Raw genomic sequence first — 17,315 nt, forward strand, 5'->3', positions numbered from 1 at the left:
ATCTTGAGAATACTGCATTTTAAAAATGTAGATCTCTTATGTGAAAGGGAAGTTCTAATGATCCAGGCAAGTATGTGAAAGTAGAACAAAAAAGAACAAGGGAAACGGTCAGGCAGTGTCAGCTTCCATCTGGGGTGTACCCTGTCATTTGTCCTCCTCTGTGTGTAAATGCAAAATTCACTGGGTGCAATGTGACAGAACTTACAGGAACTTTCAAATGGATGTTCACGGTGAATCGGTTTAGAAGAAAAGTTAAAGAAATAGCAAAGGCATCACCAGGATCCTGGGTGTCTAAAGAGAGGCGAGTTAATATTCTTGAAACTACTCAAAGCAGGGAACAGTCCTCTTCATGCTTTGAGAGAAATGTGGTTTGATCAATGGGGCCATTATAGGTGTGGTTTGCTACAACAGCCCAGCAACTATAAAAATCACAAGTGAATTCATTCCATCAGGAAAAAGGGGTATGTGAATGCACCCCTGGGCCAGTGGTGTGGCCACTGGCCCAGGCCCCTTCCAGAATTAAGGTAAAGATAGAGCTATAAATGCACCATAAAGACAGTGAGACTTGATTTCTTACATATTACTAAATTTAACATTAAGGTTTTAGTGTCACTCATTAACCACCTCCTTCCATCTGTACATTTGGTACCTTCTATCCTCTAGGGAATTATTTATATGTTGGTTTTGTTGCTTATTTGTTTACAGTAGAAAACCAGATTGTGCATCACTGTTTCAGGTGGAAGGCAGAATTCTTATTGCATATCAGGGCATTGTGTGACACATTGCAATGTGTGACTCAGGAAGTGAGGCTCCCATTCCAGCGTACAGAAACAAGGCGATATTTGCTGGGGCCCTGGAAATGAATTTGAGACAGAAACTTTAATCCCTCTACTTGCAGCCTTTTATATTTCACAACATTTAAATTGTTCAAAATGAAGCTCTTCCATGCGGGTTCAGTATAAAGGAGAGAAAGCACACACTTCCTCCCTGGCTTTGCTCCCTAGTCACGAGAGGCAGGGAGCAGAAGTAAAGATTTCACTTGAGTGTGCTTGGCTTTTAAACAAGCCCCCACCAACTCTGTCTGTAGGGTTCTGACACTTCAGGAAGAACCAGTCAGGACAAGACCTGCATTTGCAACTTAAAATGTTCAGTGTCTGGACTCCTCTGCCCAGACAACTTCTGAAGTTAGGGGGTACTTCACGAGGCAAGAGTGGAATCCAGTTGTGCTTATTTGGAAGAAGGCATAAGGATTTAGGATTTGGTGTCTGTTGATTGTCTTCTTTCACTTGGCTTGAGATTGTCATGGTTCCTGGAATGTCAAGTGATTTTTTTTATTGAAACTTGAACTTTTTCTGTACTGTGTTCTGTCCTGGGATGCTAAATCTTGTTGAAACTTCCTGCTTTCACTGTCTGGCACTTTTCCAACAAGGAAGCAGTGAGTGCCACTTTGTCACTTACGAGGTAAAAATCCAGATTTCCCACTCTCTCTTGACACATGGTGGTGGTGGGGGCTCCTGACTGTTGGGTAGAGGTGGAGTTTCCAGAGCCCCCGCTTCACCTGGGGGAGGGTGGCCCTGGTCCCGGGTCCCCGTGAGGTGGTTAGACACCACCCAAGTGGTGGAGGAGGGGAACGGCACTTGGCTGTGCAGGGTGGAAATCCACTGTCCATACGTGGGCTCCACTAACACTAGGCACTGCGGCCCTGGCTCTCGCCTTGACCTTGGGTGACACTACCGTGATGGAGTACTAGGGCCCCTTCTTGGGTCCTGGTGAAAGTGGGAGTCTGGTTTGCACGCTCAGCTTTGCTGGTCTAGATGTCCACGGTTTCTTCTGAGGTGTTTAGCCAGAGCAGAATGACTGCCGAAAAACTTTCTGTCTTGCTAGGCTGCCTATTTCCTGGCCTTACAACTAGAAAGAGCAGGATTTGCTGATATTCTTTTGGTCTGTGCCCAGCAACTCGATTGTTGACTTCTCCAGCTACAAGTATGGAAACTATGAGGCAAAAAAGAAGGATGTTGTTTCTTAGGCTCTGAGATCTCAGGCTGGTCGGCCTTCTCCTGACCTCACTGAGTCTCCTCTTCCTCTTCCTCTTCCTCTTCCTTTCCTGTCCCACTCTTCCTCTTACCCTACCCTGTCTCCTCCTGTTTAATACAGGGTATATACTCCTATATACAGGAGTGTTTAAAATGTCACGTATTTAGCAATGAGGCTGCTTCAGCTTCTTAGGAGAGGTTTTTAGTATTCAGGTTTTGTTTTCCCCCAGACAGATGAAGGACTCTCATCCTACCTGCAAATCCACACCTAGCTCCAACACTTACCACCTTGTGCTGTTTTACTTTACTGATACTTACCTAGCTTCTCTTTCCACCTATTTGTGTATTTATCATTTTGATGGCTACCAGAATAATTCACCTCTAAATGCTTCACAATGCCTAAAATTAGACTTCACTCTCTGATTTTTCCAAGGTAAATTTTACATAAAGTAAAATTATAAAATCTGTACATACCATTTGATTAATTTTACATAATCCAACTGTTCCTGAGATGAATTCTACTATTCTAGAATGTTCCTCAGGCCCCTCCTCAGTTGTCTTCCTTCTTATTCCAAAAGGAATTACTGTTTTGATTTTCTTTCTTTATTGGAACTATCTAGTATGCGTTTTTTCTGTGTGGATTTCTCAGCAAGACATTTTCCACATGCATTCACGTTGTTTATATTGCTGGTTTTATACAGTGGAATTAGCAAGAGGATAAGAAGATCTAAGTAAGGGCTAGGGATTTAGCTCAGCGGCAAAAGCGCCTGCCTGGCAAGTGTAAGGTCATGAGTTTGATCCCCAATACCAAAAAAAAAAAGAAAACCTAAGTAAGTGGACTCTGTATTTGCTCCTTCACATATTTTATTATGAAAGCTTTCAAAAATAGAGAAGATAAAAGATTTCCCTCCCCACCAACTAATTTACCACTTAGATTCAACAGTTAATATTTTGCTGTATTTTACCTTATTGCACATTTATCCATCTGCTTTTTTTAAGTCAAGTGCAATTTAATTGAATGAATAACACGATCATTTACCCATTTTATGCTGCTTGCAGTTCACTGCATGAAAATTTGGTATTTAGGGTGTAATATAAGTCATTGCTATTTCTTTTCTGTTAGGAACTTAAGATTTCATGCCTTTTTATGATTAATAGAATGGTGAAGGCAGACACAGATTTTTTGTTAGTTGTTTCCTTTGTCATCCTAGGGACTGAACTCAATTGCTTGCTCCTATGAGCTACATGTCCACCTACACCTTTTAATTTTTAATTTTGTGACAACGTCCATAAGTTACCCAGGTGGCCTCAAACTTGCAGTCAGCCTGCAGAGCGGCTGTAATTAGAGGAGTATATCATGGTGCCTGGCTGGAAGATTTGTTTTTTTCACACAGGATATCCACACTTGCCACATATTTCTTCTTGTTAGTGATAGCTATCAGTTTATTGGAAGCTGAAACTTCCTTGTAACAGAAGCGAAAAATAGTTTTAGCATTTTAAAAATAGAATTTAGCTTCCTGGCACCGCATTTTATTTTGTAAAGGAGAAACCATGGCTTTAAGCATACCATAACTGTGATATTCATTACTGAGAATGCCAAGTTAGCCTCCAGAGGGACATCCTATTTCAGGAAAAAGAAAATGCTATTCCTGCACAAAATACTGATGGAGCTGTTGCAGATAGATTCAGCTGCATATTTATTTGTCAGTCCATACCTATTATGTAAGTCTCTTATTTCTTTTTTATTTCCCCAAAATGATTCCCTAAGAGGTCTATAACTTCTGATTGATTGATTGATTGATTGATAGATAGATTGATAGATATCATATAATGGTACAGATACACTGCAAAATGGGACAAAAGAATCTATGTGAGAGTCCATTTAGAGTAAGTAAACTTGCTGTTGACAGTTGAGGCAGGGGTAGGTGATGTTGTTTCAGACTTTGATCACAGCCTTTGTCTGACTTGGTTTTTCTTTTCACAGTTGATGGATTGGACAGAGCTTCCATAGCAAACTCAGATGGCCTCCCAACAGGTTCCCAGACACCGCCCTTCAAGAGAAAGGGGAAGCTGTCCACTATCGGTAAAATCTTCAAACCGTGGAAATGGAGGAAAAAGAAGACCAGTGACAAATTTAGAGAAACCTCAGCAGGTATGAGACTCACAAGTCTGTGCAAGCAGGGATACACTGTTGAATTTTTCAAAAGGTAGAAAACTGTATTTTGCAGGGTTTTTACAGAAAAAATTTAATTTATATTTGAAGCAAAGTTATTTCATTTAAGGGTAATTTTGACTTTCTCATATATGCTTGTTTTAAAATGTACATTTGTACATTCATATAAGAAATTTTACTGTGTGATGTAATACAACATTAGAGTGGAAATGTTATGTATCAACATTGTGGTGGCAATCATTTTTCCATATGCACAGTTACACATCTGTCTGTCTGGTTCTGGTAGCAGAGTCTTCATTTAATTAAATCATTTTAAATATCTTTGAAATTTTTTTTCATCAGCCAGATTTAAATGGTTGTATGAAAGAAAAGTGTGGTGGTATGTATTGACTGTAACTTTCCATCATGCCCTTGGGTTTGATAATTGAATCTCTGACGAGACCAAATGTAACCCATTGGCTTGAAAATTTTTCATTGTTAATTTAATTTGTAGATGTACTCAACCTGATGAATGATATTATTTAGTGTCTTTCTTTGGGGCCCATGGAGAAAACTGTCTTTAAATCTCAGACCAAATCAAAGCCCAATTTAAACAAATGCAAGATGTCAATGGTGTTTTGTTTATGGAAGAAGAGCTTTTAGCTCTTGATACACATCCAGCTTTCTCCAGGCTTACTGTCCAAAACTAATTTTTCTTCAAAATTCCTCATGTAACACAGTCTAATACTGCCAGTATATGCATGAAGTCATAGACCATACCTTTTGAAGTAGCCCTGGCTGTTAGTCCTAGAGCTATTAAAAAAAAAAAAAAAAAGTAGAAAATACTATACACAACTCAAGGGTATGCAATATGGCTAACAACACTCCCTGAAAAAGAAGTCGCCTCCTGTTCACTTACAGTTATATAATTTCTTTGGTTATTTGTTATTTATCAGGAAATAATGACAAGTAAGATGTCCTTCATAATTATCTTGGGGGGAAGGGTGGGGCAGGTAAAAATATAGAAGATTGGCCATAAGTTAATAAATTCCTTCTTCCTTCCTTTCATTTAATTATGATTGTCACATTATTTCTAGTATTAAGCTTAATAATAGGTACATGAGGTTGGTTCTCATCTCTATACTTGTGGGCATTAGAAAATAACCATAATAAAAAAACACAGAAAGAATAGAGACTTGGCTTAGGAGACCATAATGATAGCTTGACAGTCGATTCTCATCAGTGCCTGAGTGACTTCAGGGCTGGGAGTCAGTGGGACCTGGTGGACAGAGGACAAACTGAGGACAACTGGATGGTTGTCCACCACCAAGGCATCAGGTGATCTTGATCAAATCGTATTCAGCTGCTGGGCCTCAGTTTTCCGTATCTGCAAAATTGGGGAGCTGAGTGAACTGAATTGTGTTGTGCTTTAGTTCCAGATTCTGTTGTGAGTCCTCGGGGAGACCCTCAACTCCTTTTTGTCCCTGCAGGTCTCTTGTTCCTCCCTTGTCTTCAGGTGTGGATAGAACCATATTGGACTTCCTAAGAGTCTTCCTTTCCCATTTTCCTAAGTGGTTGGAGAATCTTGTTGTTCAGTTACCATGGTTACCAGGTTGCAAGTAGGACTGCAGACAGATAGTTGTGTTAAGAAGCTGATGAGAACAGAGGACAGAAAGCTCTTCAGTGTCTCTCTGAGGCTCTGCCTGACTCTGGACTGCTTACCTTTTTCTCCTAGAAGATATCTATTTTTTTTTTTTTTTTTTTTTTGTCTTTTTCATTTTTATCAGTACCGGGGATCGAACTCATGACCGCCTGCTTGCAAGGCAGGTGCTTATGCCGCTGAGCTAAATCCCCAGCCCTGATATCTATTTTTTTAAAACTTCCCCTTCCTCTGTCCTCTCACTTTCTTTTAATCATCAGTGATTGTCAACTTATTTCTATAAAGTCTATAATTTCTGCTGAAATATGTAGAAAACACCAGTGAAGCTTAAACAAATACACAAAATGGTGTGTAACATGTTAGTTTTTGTGTGTGTTGAACAAAGATGTCACATCTAGAGAAAAACTGACTTATTTTGAAATAATGAAGGAAAAGGTTTTTTTTTTTTTTTTTTTTTTTTTTTGTCTTTTTCGTTTTTATTGGTACTGGGGATCGAACTCACAACTGCCTGCTTGCAAGGCAGGCGCTTATGCCGCTGAGCTAAATCCCCAGCCCCTAAAAGGTTTTCTTTTTAAGAAATGATTTCAAAAATCATTAAAAGAAAAAATGATTTCAAGCAATGAAAGTGAGCATGTTTGAATATTATCAAAGCTATGTGTAGCTGGGCAATCTCTAAAACTCACCTTAGGAAAAACCTACCTTCTCTTAAACTCCTGGCTTGATATGCATGCTTGATTATCACACAGATGACTCTTACTACCTTCCACTGCTTAGTAATTAACACCATACCACTTTTCCTAGAAGGGGTTCTGTTGTAGGAATTTTCAGTTAGCTGTAGATGCAATGCTAATTCATTGATGCTGTTGTAATAACACAGTTTTGACAGGGAAGCAGGCCTGTGTTAGTGGTCCTTGTGGCAATTATTTTTGGGAATGCTCTTTCTAAGCCCAAAGAGTATCTTGTCCTATGAGGCAAACTGCAGTTATGCATCGATTTTCAGTTCTTTTGGCATTGTTTTAAAGCAGAAAGTTCCTGAATTCTCTGACTGTCCTTATTTATTAAGCAGGTCAAGAGAGTGACCCTTTTGCATCTACAGGGATACATCATTTAATGGTGAGACACATTTTGAGAAATGCCTTGGGGGGCTGTTTTACATTTGATGAACCCGTGTCACATAGTCAGAATGTCACATGAATTGCTTCCCCAGGTAGCTGTTCTTAGTGCTTTTCTTCTCCTAGGTGAGAAGGTCCTTTTTCAATATCACCTAAGCTAAGGGTCTGTCCATCTCTGTCTTGAGAACTCAGAATGTCATGTGCAGCTTTTTTCTTACATAAAAACTGTTTCCTGTTGTGTTGTGTTTTGTTTTGTTTATCTCTCTCTCTCTCTCTTATGCTCGTAATTTATCATAAAGCATTTAAGGGCCAAGATGGTCTCATTAATCTTTGTTCTGCTTTATAGAAGTGCTTTATAGAATAATATATATTTTTAAAATGTGCTTTGAATTGCTTAAATCCTGACTACCCCCTGTAATAAAAAATGCAGCACTGGGTACTTCAGGACTTCGTCAAAGAAACTGAGGATTAAAAAAGGATAATGAAAAAGAAGACACACATTAACAAACTAAGCAGAACTATGCTGATCATAATTTCAGCCCTCTACAACTCTTAAGCTAATAAAATAATTTGAGAAAATTTTTTCTTTCCTATCTTTTGTTCTTAATGAAAGATTTTCCCAAAGAAAATCAAAGCAATTTATGGCCATTAAAATTGTGGCTTTTATTTGCCTTGTTAATAACAGGAAAGGAATGCCTGTCTAGATTTTTAGATAAGTATTGGCGTTCTAGGAATCAGATTAATTTGGAGAGAGTCAGCTGGTAAACGCTGTAGTTCACCAAATTGCTCTGCATTTCTAATGATTAGAACAGCTACCTTTTTTTGTTTTAATGCTATGATGCATCTATCAGGTTCTAGCCTAAGACTTCATATTAACTCATCGAATCATTACAACAGCCTTGTGAAGTTTAAGAGCTACTATTATCCAGTTGTACCGATGAGGAGAGACTGGGCCCAGAAAATTCAGTTGAGTTGTGCAAGGAAGCAGACGCAGCATCAGAACCCACACAACAAGGTGCTATAGCCAGTGCTTTGGACCAGTACACCCTATTGCATCTTTGAAAGATGACTTCCTGCCCCGATCAACAGTGATCAGTCCTTGACAGGTGACACTAATACATCAAGTTGCTTCATACTAGGTTTTCCTGTAAAAGCATTTGGCCTGAAGAATAATTTTGTCCTACCTGATGGGCCTGATTTCAACAGTGCACATGGAGGAACATGTCTGAATAAGACCGAAATTATGTTCTGTCATAATAAAGTCCAATATTCTCCATAACTGTCGAGGCATTTTGTGGCTGCCCAGATTATTTCCACTATCTTATAAAATAGAGCAGCGGTAAAGGATTGGCCTAGGTGATATTTGTTAAGGACTTCTTTGTTCATGTTAATACATGACAGTATTTTGACTTCTGTCTCTCTCATTCCACCAAGAAGGTGGAAGTGCGTTTGTGTATCATACATCCTCTCGTCATACAGGGGGAAGAGGAGGGAATCAGTCCCACTTCCCAATATACTGCAGCAGAGTTACTGAACCAGGCCAGGGCCATGCAGCGCATGCAGGCCTGATGCGGGCTCCTTGCTTCCGTTAGAAGGCACTTGTTTGTCCTCTTAATACCTGCTTACCAAGCATTTTCATCTATGATGTGTCAGACACAGTTGTAGAACATCACCAACTTATACAGACTTCAGCAATGCAAAAGAGACCCATCTTCCTCCTCTCTTAGAGCCTGTGTTCTAGTGGGATAGGAGCCAGAGCAAACCCAAATGAGTTAGGAAGTATATTAGAAAGTGAGAAGAGACAAACACAGCAAGGGATTGGAGTAGAAAACATGAGAAAGACCTTCCAGTAGAGTGAGCAGGGGGACTCTGGAAAACTGGCATTTAAGCAAAGGCAGGACGCAAGGAGGGGAAGGGTCTCTGAGAAATCCTGCTGTGCAGTCACACGGGTTGCAGACAGCACGCGCTTCCTTCTAGCAGTGCCAGTGTTAACGTGCTGATTCTGGTCCATCATAAACTTAACCCAGTTACTTAATCAAATGCCTCACATTCATGAGCCTCCTACCGGATAATCTCGGTAGCCGTTGCCAGTGCCAGGGTTAACAAATCATGCGGTCTCACTCTGGGCAGTTCTACCAGGGCAGGAGCAGGAAAGCAGGAAAGGGATTTAACTGTGAACTTTTAGTTATGGCTTCCTGTCTTTATATCAAATCTAAGAGCCAGATTCTAACAGGTCATCAAACCTAGGCAAAAGCCACTCTAATGGAGTCAAATTCAAGAATCCTTCATATATTGGTGATTTTTTTTTTCCAGTGGTGGTTTTAAATGTCTAGTTCAACTCAGGATGCCTTTAGAAGTTGAAATACTAATGCATACCTGCCTCCAACTTCAAAATCCTTAACTTGCATATTGATGGTGTCCCAGGGAATGCATTTAGATGACTTGGCCTGATGGCCATGTTCCCAAACAAGCTTAGAAACATTAATTTTACCCATAATGTACCTGAAACCTGCTATTAGTCATAGGTTTCCCAAAAAACAGCCAAACGCTATTTATTACTATAGTAAAACATTGTGAGACTTTGCACTGGAGATGGAGAATTTTAGATTGTCAAAAGCCTTCCCGGCCGTCTGCTTCGCTTCCCTAGGGCAGGAATCCAACCCCAACTCCAGCAATCCTGATGACACTGAGTGCTGGACCTTCTTCCTGCACTCCTAACTCATGGCTCAGTTGTAGGGAAATCTTCTTTTGTATTGGCCTAAAACAGATCATCTTTGGTCTTTCTAAGGTGTGTGTGTGTGTGTGTGTGTGTGTGTGTGTGTACACACATGTATATGTTTGTATTGATGCATGTATTAAGATAGGCAGGTGTGGAATGTCTGATGATGTTTCAGTCAGTGATGAACCACATATATGATGACAGGCTCATAAGATGGTGCACCCTAATGATGTGGTCGCTGCCTTAATCTGTGTGAGGTCATTCTTGGATGTCTGCACAGGGATAAAATTGCCAAACTGCACATTTCTTAGAATATCTCTCTGTCATGCCATATGGGAGATGGATGGTATTAGGCTCTTCCATACTTCCTGGGTGACACTGTTACATGATGATCCTCCCGTCATAAAGTTGTTTCACTCCCTTTTTCAGCTTTATAGTGTCTCAGCCTAGGAGCATATGAAATTGTCTAGATTCCTTGGTTTTTATTGAGTCCCAGGCCCTGGGCAGGCTGTCCAAGGAAGTGGTGATAAATAAGGCAGGCTGATCTCTGCTGCCATCGTCTCCAAGTTGCCCTGTGTGTGGCCACACTTCACTTACCTTTCTGTAGCTCGTTTTCATGCTAAGCTCATTTAGTGACTTTCTGAAAAATGCCTAGAACTTTTGCTGCAGCAGTCATATTTCCATTACATAGAGTGAAGCCCAGAATAGGGATTCATCTTGTTTTGAAAATAATAATTTATCGTAGGATTTAAGTGTCTCATGAATGTCTAGAGAGTTAAAATCTGCCACCAGCGTGCCCATTGCCTCTCTGTTTATTTGATGTTCCATAGCTGGGAAACATCATCCAGCCCTCCTAACTGGGTGATCTCCTTTACTCCTTTATCCGTCTGTTTTATGGTCTTTCTCTCATACCCACTTCTTCATCTTCTCTGGCACCGACTCCTCTTTTCTTGAGTTTTCCTGTTGGCGTGTACCTTCCTTATAAAATTCTGACATCGATGCTTCCTCTGGGCTTCTGGCTTGCACTAAGCCAGATGTCTCTTTCAGGTCTCCAGGAATCCTGCCCTCTATATCTCAAGGACTTGCTCTGGCTGAGACCTGAGACATCCTTTGGTTATAAGTCTTCTCTGAATGAAAGCCTAAGCTTCTTGTATGCTTTTTTTCCTGAAAGCACCAGGATCCTCTGTCACTGCTTTTGCTGTCCTGGCTGCTGTCCTCCGAGGCCCCCACATGTGTACTATTAGCTGAGTACTTTTCCTTTCGCTGGTTCAACTCTCAAGTTCTCTTTGATGGGCCAGTTCAGTGAGTGTCCTCCCAGTGTCTCACATCCATTTTCATGGAATGGACATTGTGTTTTGTCAGATTCACATTGTTGGATTAATTTTGTCATCCAGACAGATCAGACCTTGCCCTCCATGCTATCAGTTTGAACAGCTTTTTACGTCTCTTCAGTCAGAGAGAAGAAACCCATGGCTTGCCCTTCCTCAGAACATTTTTCTTGGTCATTTCCTTCCTGATATTGTTTTTTCACTCCTAGACATCGTTCAGCTTTTCCAGACCATAGCAAGTGGGGATGTTCCCTAATTTTTCCTACCTTCTCTTTTATTGGTGATTCCTCTCAAAGAAGCAGGATAAAGGTCCTTAGGTGGCTAGATTGGCTTCTGCAGCCTGGCCCTCGGGGCCTCAGGTGGATGTTCCTGACAGCCCTCGCGACGTGTCCCTAGGGTACCCCTGGACTGCCTGCAGCCCCGCGGGTAGAAGCTTCTCACTAGCACTGGTTTGTGCCAACTGTGTCCAACCCTTGCCCTTTTGGGAAACACGAATAGCTGTGTGACTTTTCCATACACTTTTTCCTGCCTTGCCTTTCTCTCTGGCCACTGCCATGCACCAGTGAGTTTATAGTCCACAGGAAGAAACATGAGAATTATTTGTTTTTTGTGACAACTCCAGTGCAGACTTCTAAGATTGCCTTACGTGTGAAGGGGGCACAAACGTACAACTCCATTCCCCCCAACAAGTTTGTTTCAGGTGCTGCAACTGAAATCATGATCTTCTCAGGAGAGGTATTCTGTTGGTCATGCATCACTTGTATTTTTTATTTTTGTTTTTTTAAGGGTGTGTGTGTGTGTACAGTTCTAAGAGTTTTAAAGTGTCTACTTTTGTATAACCACTTCCACAGTCAGGATCTCAAGTCTCCTATGCAAGTTCCTCTCATCATCACATATGACTGGGTACCTTTCCCACAACTGCTACCGTCTGGCAGCCACTGATTAATTCTTCATTCTAGTTTTGTCCTTTCAAGAGTGTCACAAATGCAGTCACTCAAGAATTGTCATCACTTTTTATTACTGTAAAAACATACCAAATGTAAGATCTTAATCATCATTTAGTGTGCCATTCAGTAATGTTAACTATTTTACTTTGTTGTGGAAACAGATCGCCAAAAGTTTTTCATTTTGCAGAACTGAAACTCTATAAGGCTATTAAACAGCTTTCTTTTGCCCTCTGGAAATCCGTCCTTCCTTCCATCCTTCTTTCCTCCCTCCTTCCTCCTTTTCTTTTTTCTTTTTCTTCTTCCTTTTTCCTTCCTTTCCTCACTTCTTCCCCACTTCCTCCCATCCTTTCTCTTTCACTCCTTCCCTCCTTCCTTTTTGCTTTTTACTCTTTGTGAGACGGGGTTCTGCTGTGTTGCCCAGGCAGGTCTTGAGCTCATGGGCACAAGCCATCCTCCCACCTCAGCCTCCCAAGCAGCTGGATTATATGCGGGCACCACTGTGCCTAGCACCCTCTCCTACTTTCTCTGTAAATCTGAGTGCTTTCAGTCCCTCATCTAAGTGGAATCATACCGTGTTTGTCTTTTGTGACTACCTTGTTTCACTTAGCATCGTGTCTTTAAGGTTCACCCATGTTGGAGAATGTGACAGATTTCCTTCCTTTTTAAGGCTGCACAGTATACATTTTATTTGCTCACTCATTTGTAATAGACGTGAGGATCATTTCCACCTCTTAACTGTTGTCATAGGGTCACTAAGAACACAGGCATGCAGTTATTAGTTTATTGATGGACATTCTGGTAGGTAGATAGTATCATTTCTCAGACTTAAAATTTGGATTTCCTTAATATCTAATGACATTGAACTTGTTTTCATGTTCTTACTTGCCTTCTACATGTCCAAGTGTGTAAAGTTTCTGTTAAAGTCTTTTATTTATTTTTTAATAAAGTTATTAGTTGGATGTGATTTACAAACATTTTCTTCTGGTCTGTAACTTGTCTTATCATTCTCAAAATAAGTTACAGAGCAAAAATGTCATTTTGATAGTCATATTTATTACTTTTTCTTTATAGATCATACTTTTGGTGTAATAGCTCACATTTCTTTGCTAATCTCCAGACCAGAGATTTTTCTCCTAGATTTTTTCCTAAAGCATTCTTAACTTTATGCTTTATATTTTAGTTGTAGGATCAATTTGGGGATAATTTTTAAATAAGGTATGAGATTTAAGTGAAGGTTCATTTTTTGAATATAAATTTCTAGTTATTTCTATTCTATTTGTTGAAAACACTGTATTTTCTATTGAATTACCTTTTTTCGTTTCAAAAATCCATGAGTATATTTTTTTCCATATATCCTCATCGGTAAGTCAGTGCAAGTCTTCTGGCCAATTTTTATTGAATATTTGTTTTCTTTACATTGAGCTTTAACAGTATTTCGGGGCTGGGGATTTAGCTCAGCGGCATAAGCGCCTGCCTTGCAAGCAGGCAGTCGTGAGTTCGATCCCTGGTACCGATAAAAACGGAAAGACCAAAAAAAAAAGAGTATTTTATATATCCTAGGTATAATCCCTTTGTCAGAAATGTTTGAAAGTATCTCCTACTGTATTGTAGCTTTTCATTCTTTAAAAGTGTCTTTTATAGAGAAAAATTTCTTAAATTTAATGAGGTACAGTTTATCTTTTATTTCCAGAATGTGATTTTGGTGTCCTAAGAACTTTCAGCACCATTTGTTTAAAAGACTTTCTTTTCTGCATTGAATTGCTTTTGCACCTTTGTTAAAAATTAATTGGCCGCATATGTGTGGTCTATTTCTGGACTTAGTGTTCTGTTCTCTTAATCTGTGTGTCTATTTGCAAATATCATACTTTCTTGATTACTGTAGCTTTGTAAGTCTGAAAATTAGGTTGCATGATTTCTCCACCTGTATTATTTTTAAAATTGTTTTAAAATAATCTGGTTTCTTCACCTTCTCATTTATATTTTTTTTAATAATCTTTTTTTTTTTTTTTTTTGTCTTTCTCCTTTTTATCGGTACCAGGGATCAAACTCACGACTCCCTGCTTGCAAGGCAGGCGCTTATGCCACTGAGCTAAATCCCCAGCCCCCTCATTTATATTTTTGAGACAGTTTGATTATATTTTCAAAAAGTTGCTGCTGAGATTTTGTCGGAATTGCATTAAACCACTACTGCAATTTGGGCAGAATTGTTCCCTTTACCTTGTTGAAACTTCTAGTCTATGGTTGAGATGCCTCTCCATTAGATTGGCTTTTCTATTTCTTTCATAAGCATTTTTAATTTGGTAAGACAGTATTAGGTTTATACCTGTTTCCTTGAGATACCATAAATATATATATTTTAGTGTTAATTTCCAACTGTTTGCTTGCTAGAAATATGGTTATACTATGCCTCCTTGCTAAACTCACATATTGATTCTAGTATTTTTACTGAAGATTCCCTTAGATTCTGTACATGAGTAATCATGTCATCTGTCCATGGGAATTATTTTATTTCTTCCTTTCTAATCAATATGCCTTTTATTTCTTTCTTATCTTTAGTAGTAGGTGGGACTTCTACTACACATCAACTGGGAGGGTGAAAGGGGACATCCTTGCTTTGTTTTCATTGTGAGGGGGAAAGGATTTTACGCAGAATGTTTGCTGAAGATTTTCTTCCTTATCAGGTTGAGGAAGTTTCCTTTTTGTGCCTGGGTTTCTGAAAGTCTTTATTATGTACACATAGATGTTAAATTTCTCAAATACTTTTTCTGTATTGATATGATCCTGTGGGTTTTCTCTTTTAGACTGTTATTATGTTTTTGAATATTGAACCAATTTTGCATTCCTGGGTGAACTTCACCTAGTTATGGTTTATTAAGAAGTGGTGATGCTTACCTGGCCAGTTAGCTCAGTAGATCAGAGCGTGGTGTTAGGAATTGGTGATATTGTTCTGTAATTTTCTTTTCTTGTCTATGCTATACTGTTTGTCTTAGTTACTTTTCATACTTGTTGCTGAGACAAAATACCGATGCCCAAGATGAAAGGAGGAAAGGCTTATTTCTTACAATTTTGGAGGTTTCCATCCATATTCAGTTGACCCCAAGGCAGGGTGGCATGGCAGGGTCGCAGTTTTTGGCAGTAGCAAACAGCAAGGCCGAAACTGACAAGCTTCTTCCTGCCATTACATCGTATGCCGGCTCCACCTCATAGGCGTGCAGCACTCACAACACCAATCCAAGCACTAGACAATGAACCAGTCATACACGCTAGATTTGATCCCATCTATAATTGCATGTGGCTTGGGAGTCACTGACATAAAACATGACACTGCCTGGTTCTGGTATCAGAGTGACATTGATCTTGTAAAATCAGTTGGGAACTGTCCTATTCTATTCCCACCTTTGAGGAAGCAAAGGTTTGGTAGAATTAACCAGTGAAACAGTCTGGGCCTAAAGGATTTTAAATTGTAAATTCAATTTCTTTAATAGCTATCGGGTCATTCCAGTATTCCCTTTAACCTTGCTTGAGTGTTGGTAGCACTCTGGTGCTTTGAAATGCAAAGGCCAAGAGTGACCTTCTGTAGATTTCCTATGGCTGCCTGGCTCCCCTCATTTTCAGAGAAGTCCACTTGTTCCCGGTGAGCCCTGTCTGGTTCATCCCATGTGGGCTCGCTCTTTCCCCGCACTCTTTTTTTCAACATCCTTGTTGAGATAGAGCTGCAGACTAGTTCACCCCTTTGGTGTACAGTTCAGTTCTTTTGAAATGATTGAATTAATGAAAGATTCCTGATGGGCCTTATTACACGAGGCTGTGTGATTTGGAAAGTGCTTATATGGGGTGGGAGAGCAGAGTGTGCTCCTTTTCAGCCCTTCTGTAGTGTCTGTCATTCTATAAGTCATGTCCCTGAAAGTTGTTTAAGAAATCTGAAAGGCCATCATAGACAAAATGAATATTTCACCAACTTAATAGATAGAATAGGGGGGTATTCTCAAGGATGGATGATGGATTTAGGTGTGTTATTGTGTTTGACACCATAAAGGTCCGCGAAGGGGCATGAGTAACCAAAAAAATGAAGCAAATCAGGCTCATGCTTTAGTCGACCATTTGTGTATCTGTGTATTACATGACTGAATTTAATCAGGCTGAATAAGTGTTAGAAAATCTCTAGTGAAAAGACACAACATATGATAATTTTGCCATACATAAAAAGTTGTTTTGTTGTTTTCTTAAAAATCTAAGATGGTGATGAAAATTTTCTTCTATATATCTAATATACATTATATATAAAGGAGATTAACTATTCCTCTTTATTTTTCTACCATAAATATTTTTTCTTTGTTTATTCTTTCCATACACACATGGATGAAAAGAATCTTGCTCCCACCTTTTATTTATGAAGTATTTGTCATTTATTGCAAATCAATTATAGTGGTAAAGCCCATTTATGGGAAAGACTAAGACAAGAGCTAAATTTATATGCCTTTGTCATAACTGAAATTTGTGTTTTCATAAATATGGGCACCTTCAATCCTAAATTTAAAATAGCCATCTGCGCAATAGAATGACCAGACCACCAGGACCAAGCTTCTGCAGATTAATATAAATTAGAAACCTTTGTTTCTAAATGCTATATTGCATACTGGCTTCCTGTACATTCTGGAGAGGAGTATATTGTTTGTTTAATCCAAGCTGAGCTTTGGGTTTAAACTTGTGCTCCATCGAGTCCCCTAGTATCTCAAGGACCCTGTCTTTTCTAGGGGAGCATTCTATAGAAGTCATCTCAAGGGAGTCCAGATACTGTCACTTTTCTAATTTCTGATTATAATGACATGTAAAACCAAACATACTCACTAAACTGAAGTACATTGTTGTTAACTTAATTTCCTTTTTTGTCACACTTGATTCTTAAGGGGGATGGGGAGGAAAGGAGCAATGTTCCCATCAATCTCTTAATAAAATGTTGTTTCCACTGGGGTGAGATAAGTGAGTTTGCATTGTTTTAAGAGAGGATCCCATTGTTTGTATCCCTTACTTGGGTGGATAATTTCCTAATTTCATTTTCCTTTGGAGTGGTGCCACTTTAAACACTTTTAAAAGCACTATAGAACTCCTTCTGGCTTGGGTCAGAAAACTTGTCAGGAAAGTCCATTATTTTATTTCCTTTGCATATTATTTCCCATTGTGGCTTTGTTTTGTCTTTTTTCATCCTGCGATATGAATCCAGCTCTTATCGGTAGGGCTAAGTCCTGGAAAGTGACTGTTTTTTGGCTTATATATTTTCCTGATCTATTTCCCACTTGGAATGTAAGTTGCCACTTTAATTCTTTGAGAGTGTGTGTGTGTGTGTGTGTGTGTGTGTGTGTGTGT

At 39.4% G+C, this 17,315-nt stretch overlaps 1 protein-coding gene across 8 annotated transcripts in view; it reads left to right on the plus strand.

The window, feature by feature from the left end:
• Phactr2 (phosphatase and actin regulator 2) overlaps nt 1–17,315 on the plus strand; it is a 268,905-nt gene that overhangs the window by 175,774 nt on the left and 75,816 nt on the right. For 7 of the 8 annotated variants that reach the window (XM_063233411.1, XM_003465632.4, XM_063233415.1 and 4 more), the window contains exon 2: nt 4,018–4,185. In XM_063233411.1, the coding sequence (XP_063089481.1) occupies nt 4,018–4,185 (168 nt within the window). Of the gene's footprint in view, nt 1–3,682; nt 3,756–4,017; nt 4,186–17,315 lie in introns of those variants that run through there. The other variant, XM_063233413.1, reaches the window with a different exon arrangement.

Source organism: Cavia porcellus, unplaced genomic scaffold (genome assembly GCF_034190915.1).
Source record: "Cavia porcellus strain 051 isolate PalLab524CR breed Dunkin Hartley unplaced genomic scaffold, mCavPor4.1 scaffold_22, whole genome shotgun sequence".
Classification (NCBI taxonomy): Eukaryota; Metazoa; Chordata; class Mammalia; order Rodentia; family Caviidae; genus Cavia; species Cavia porcellus.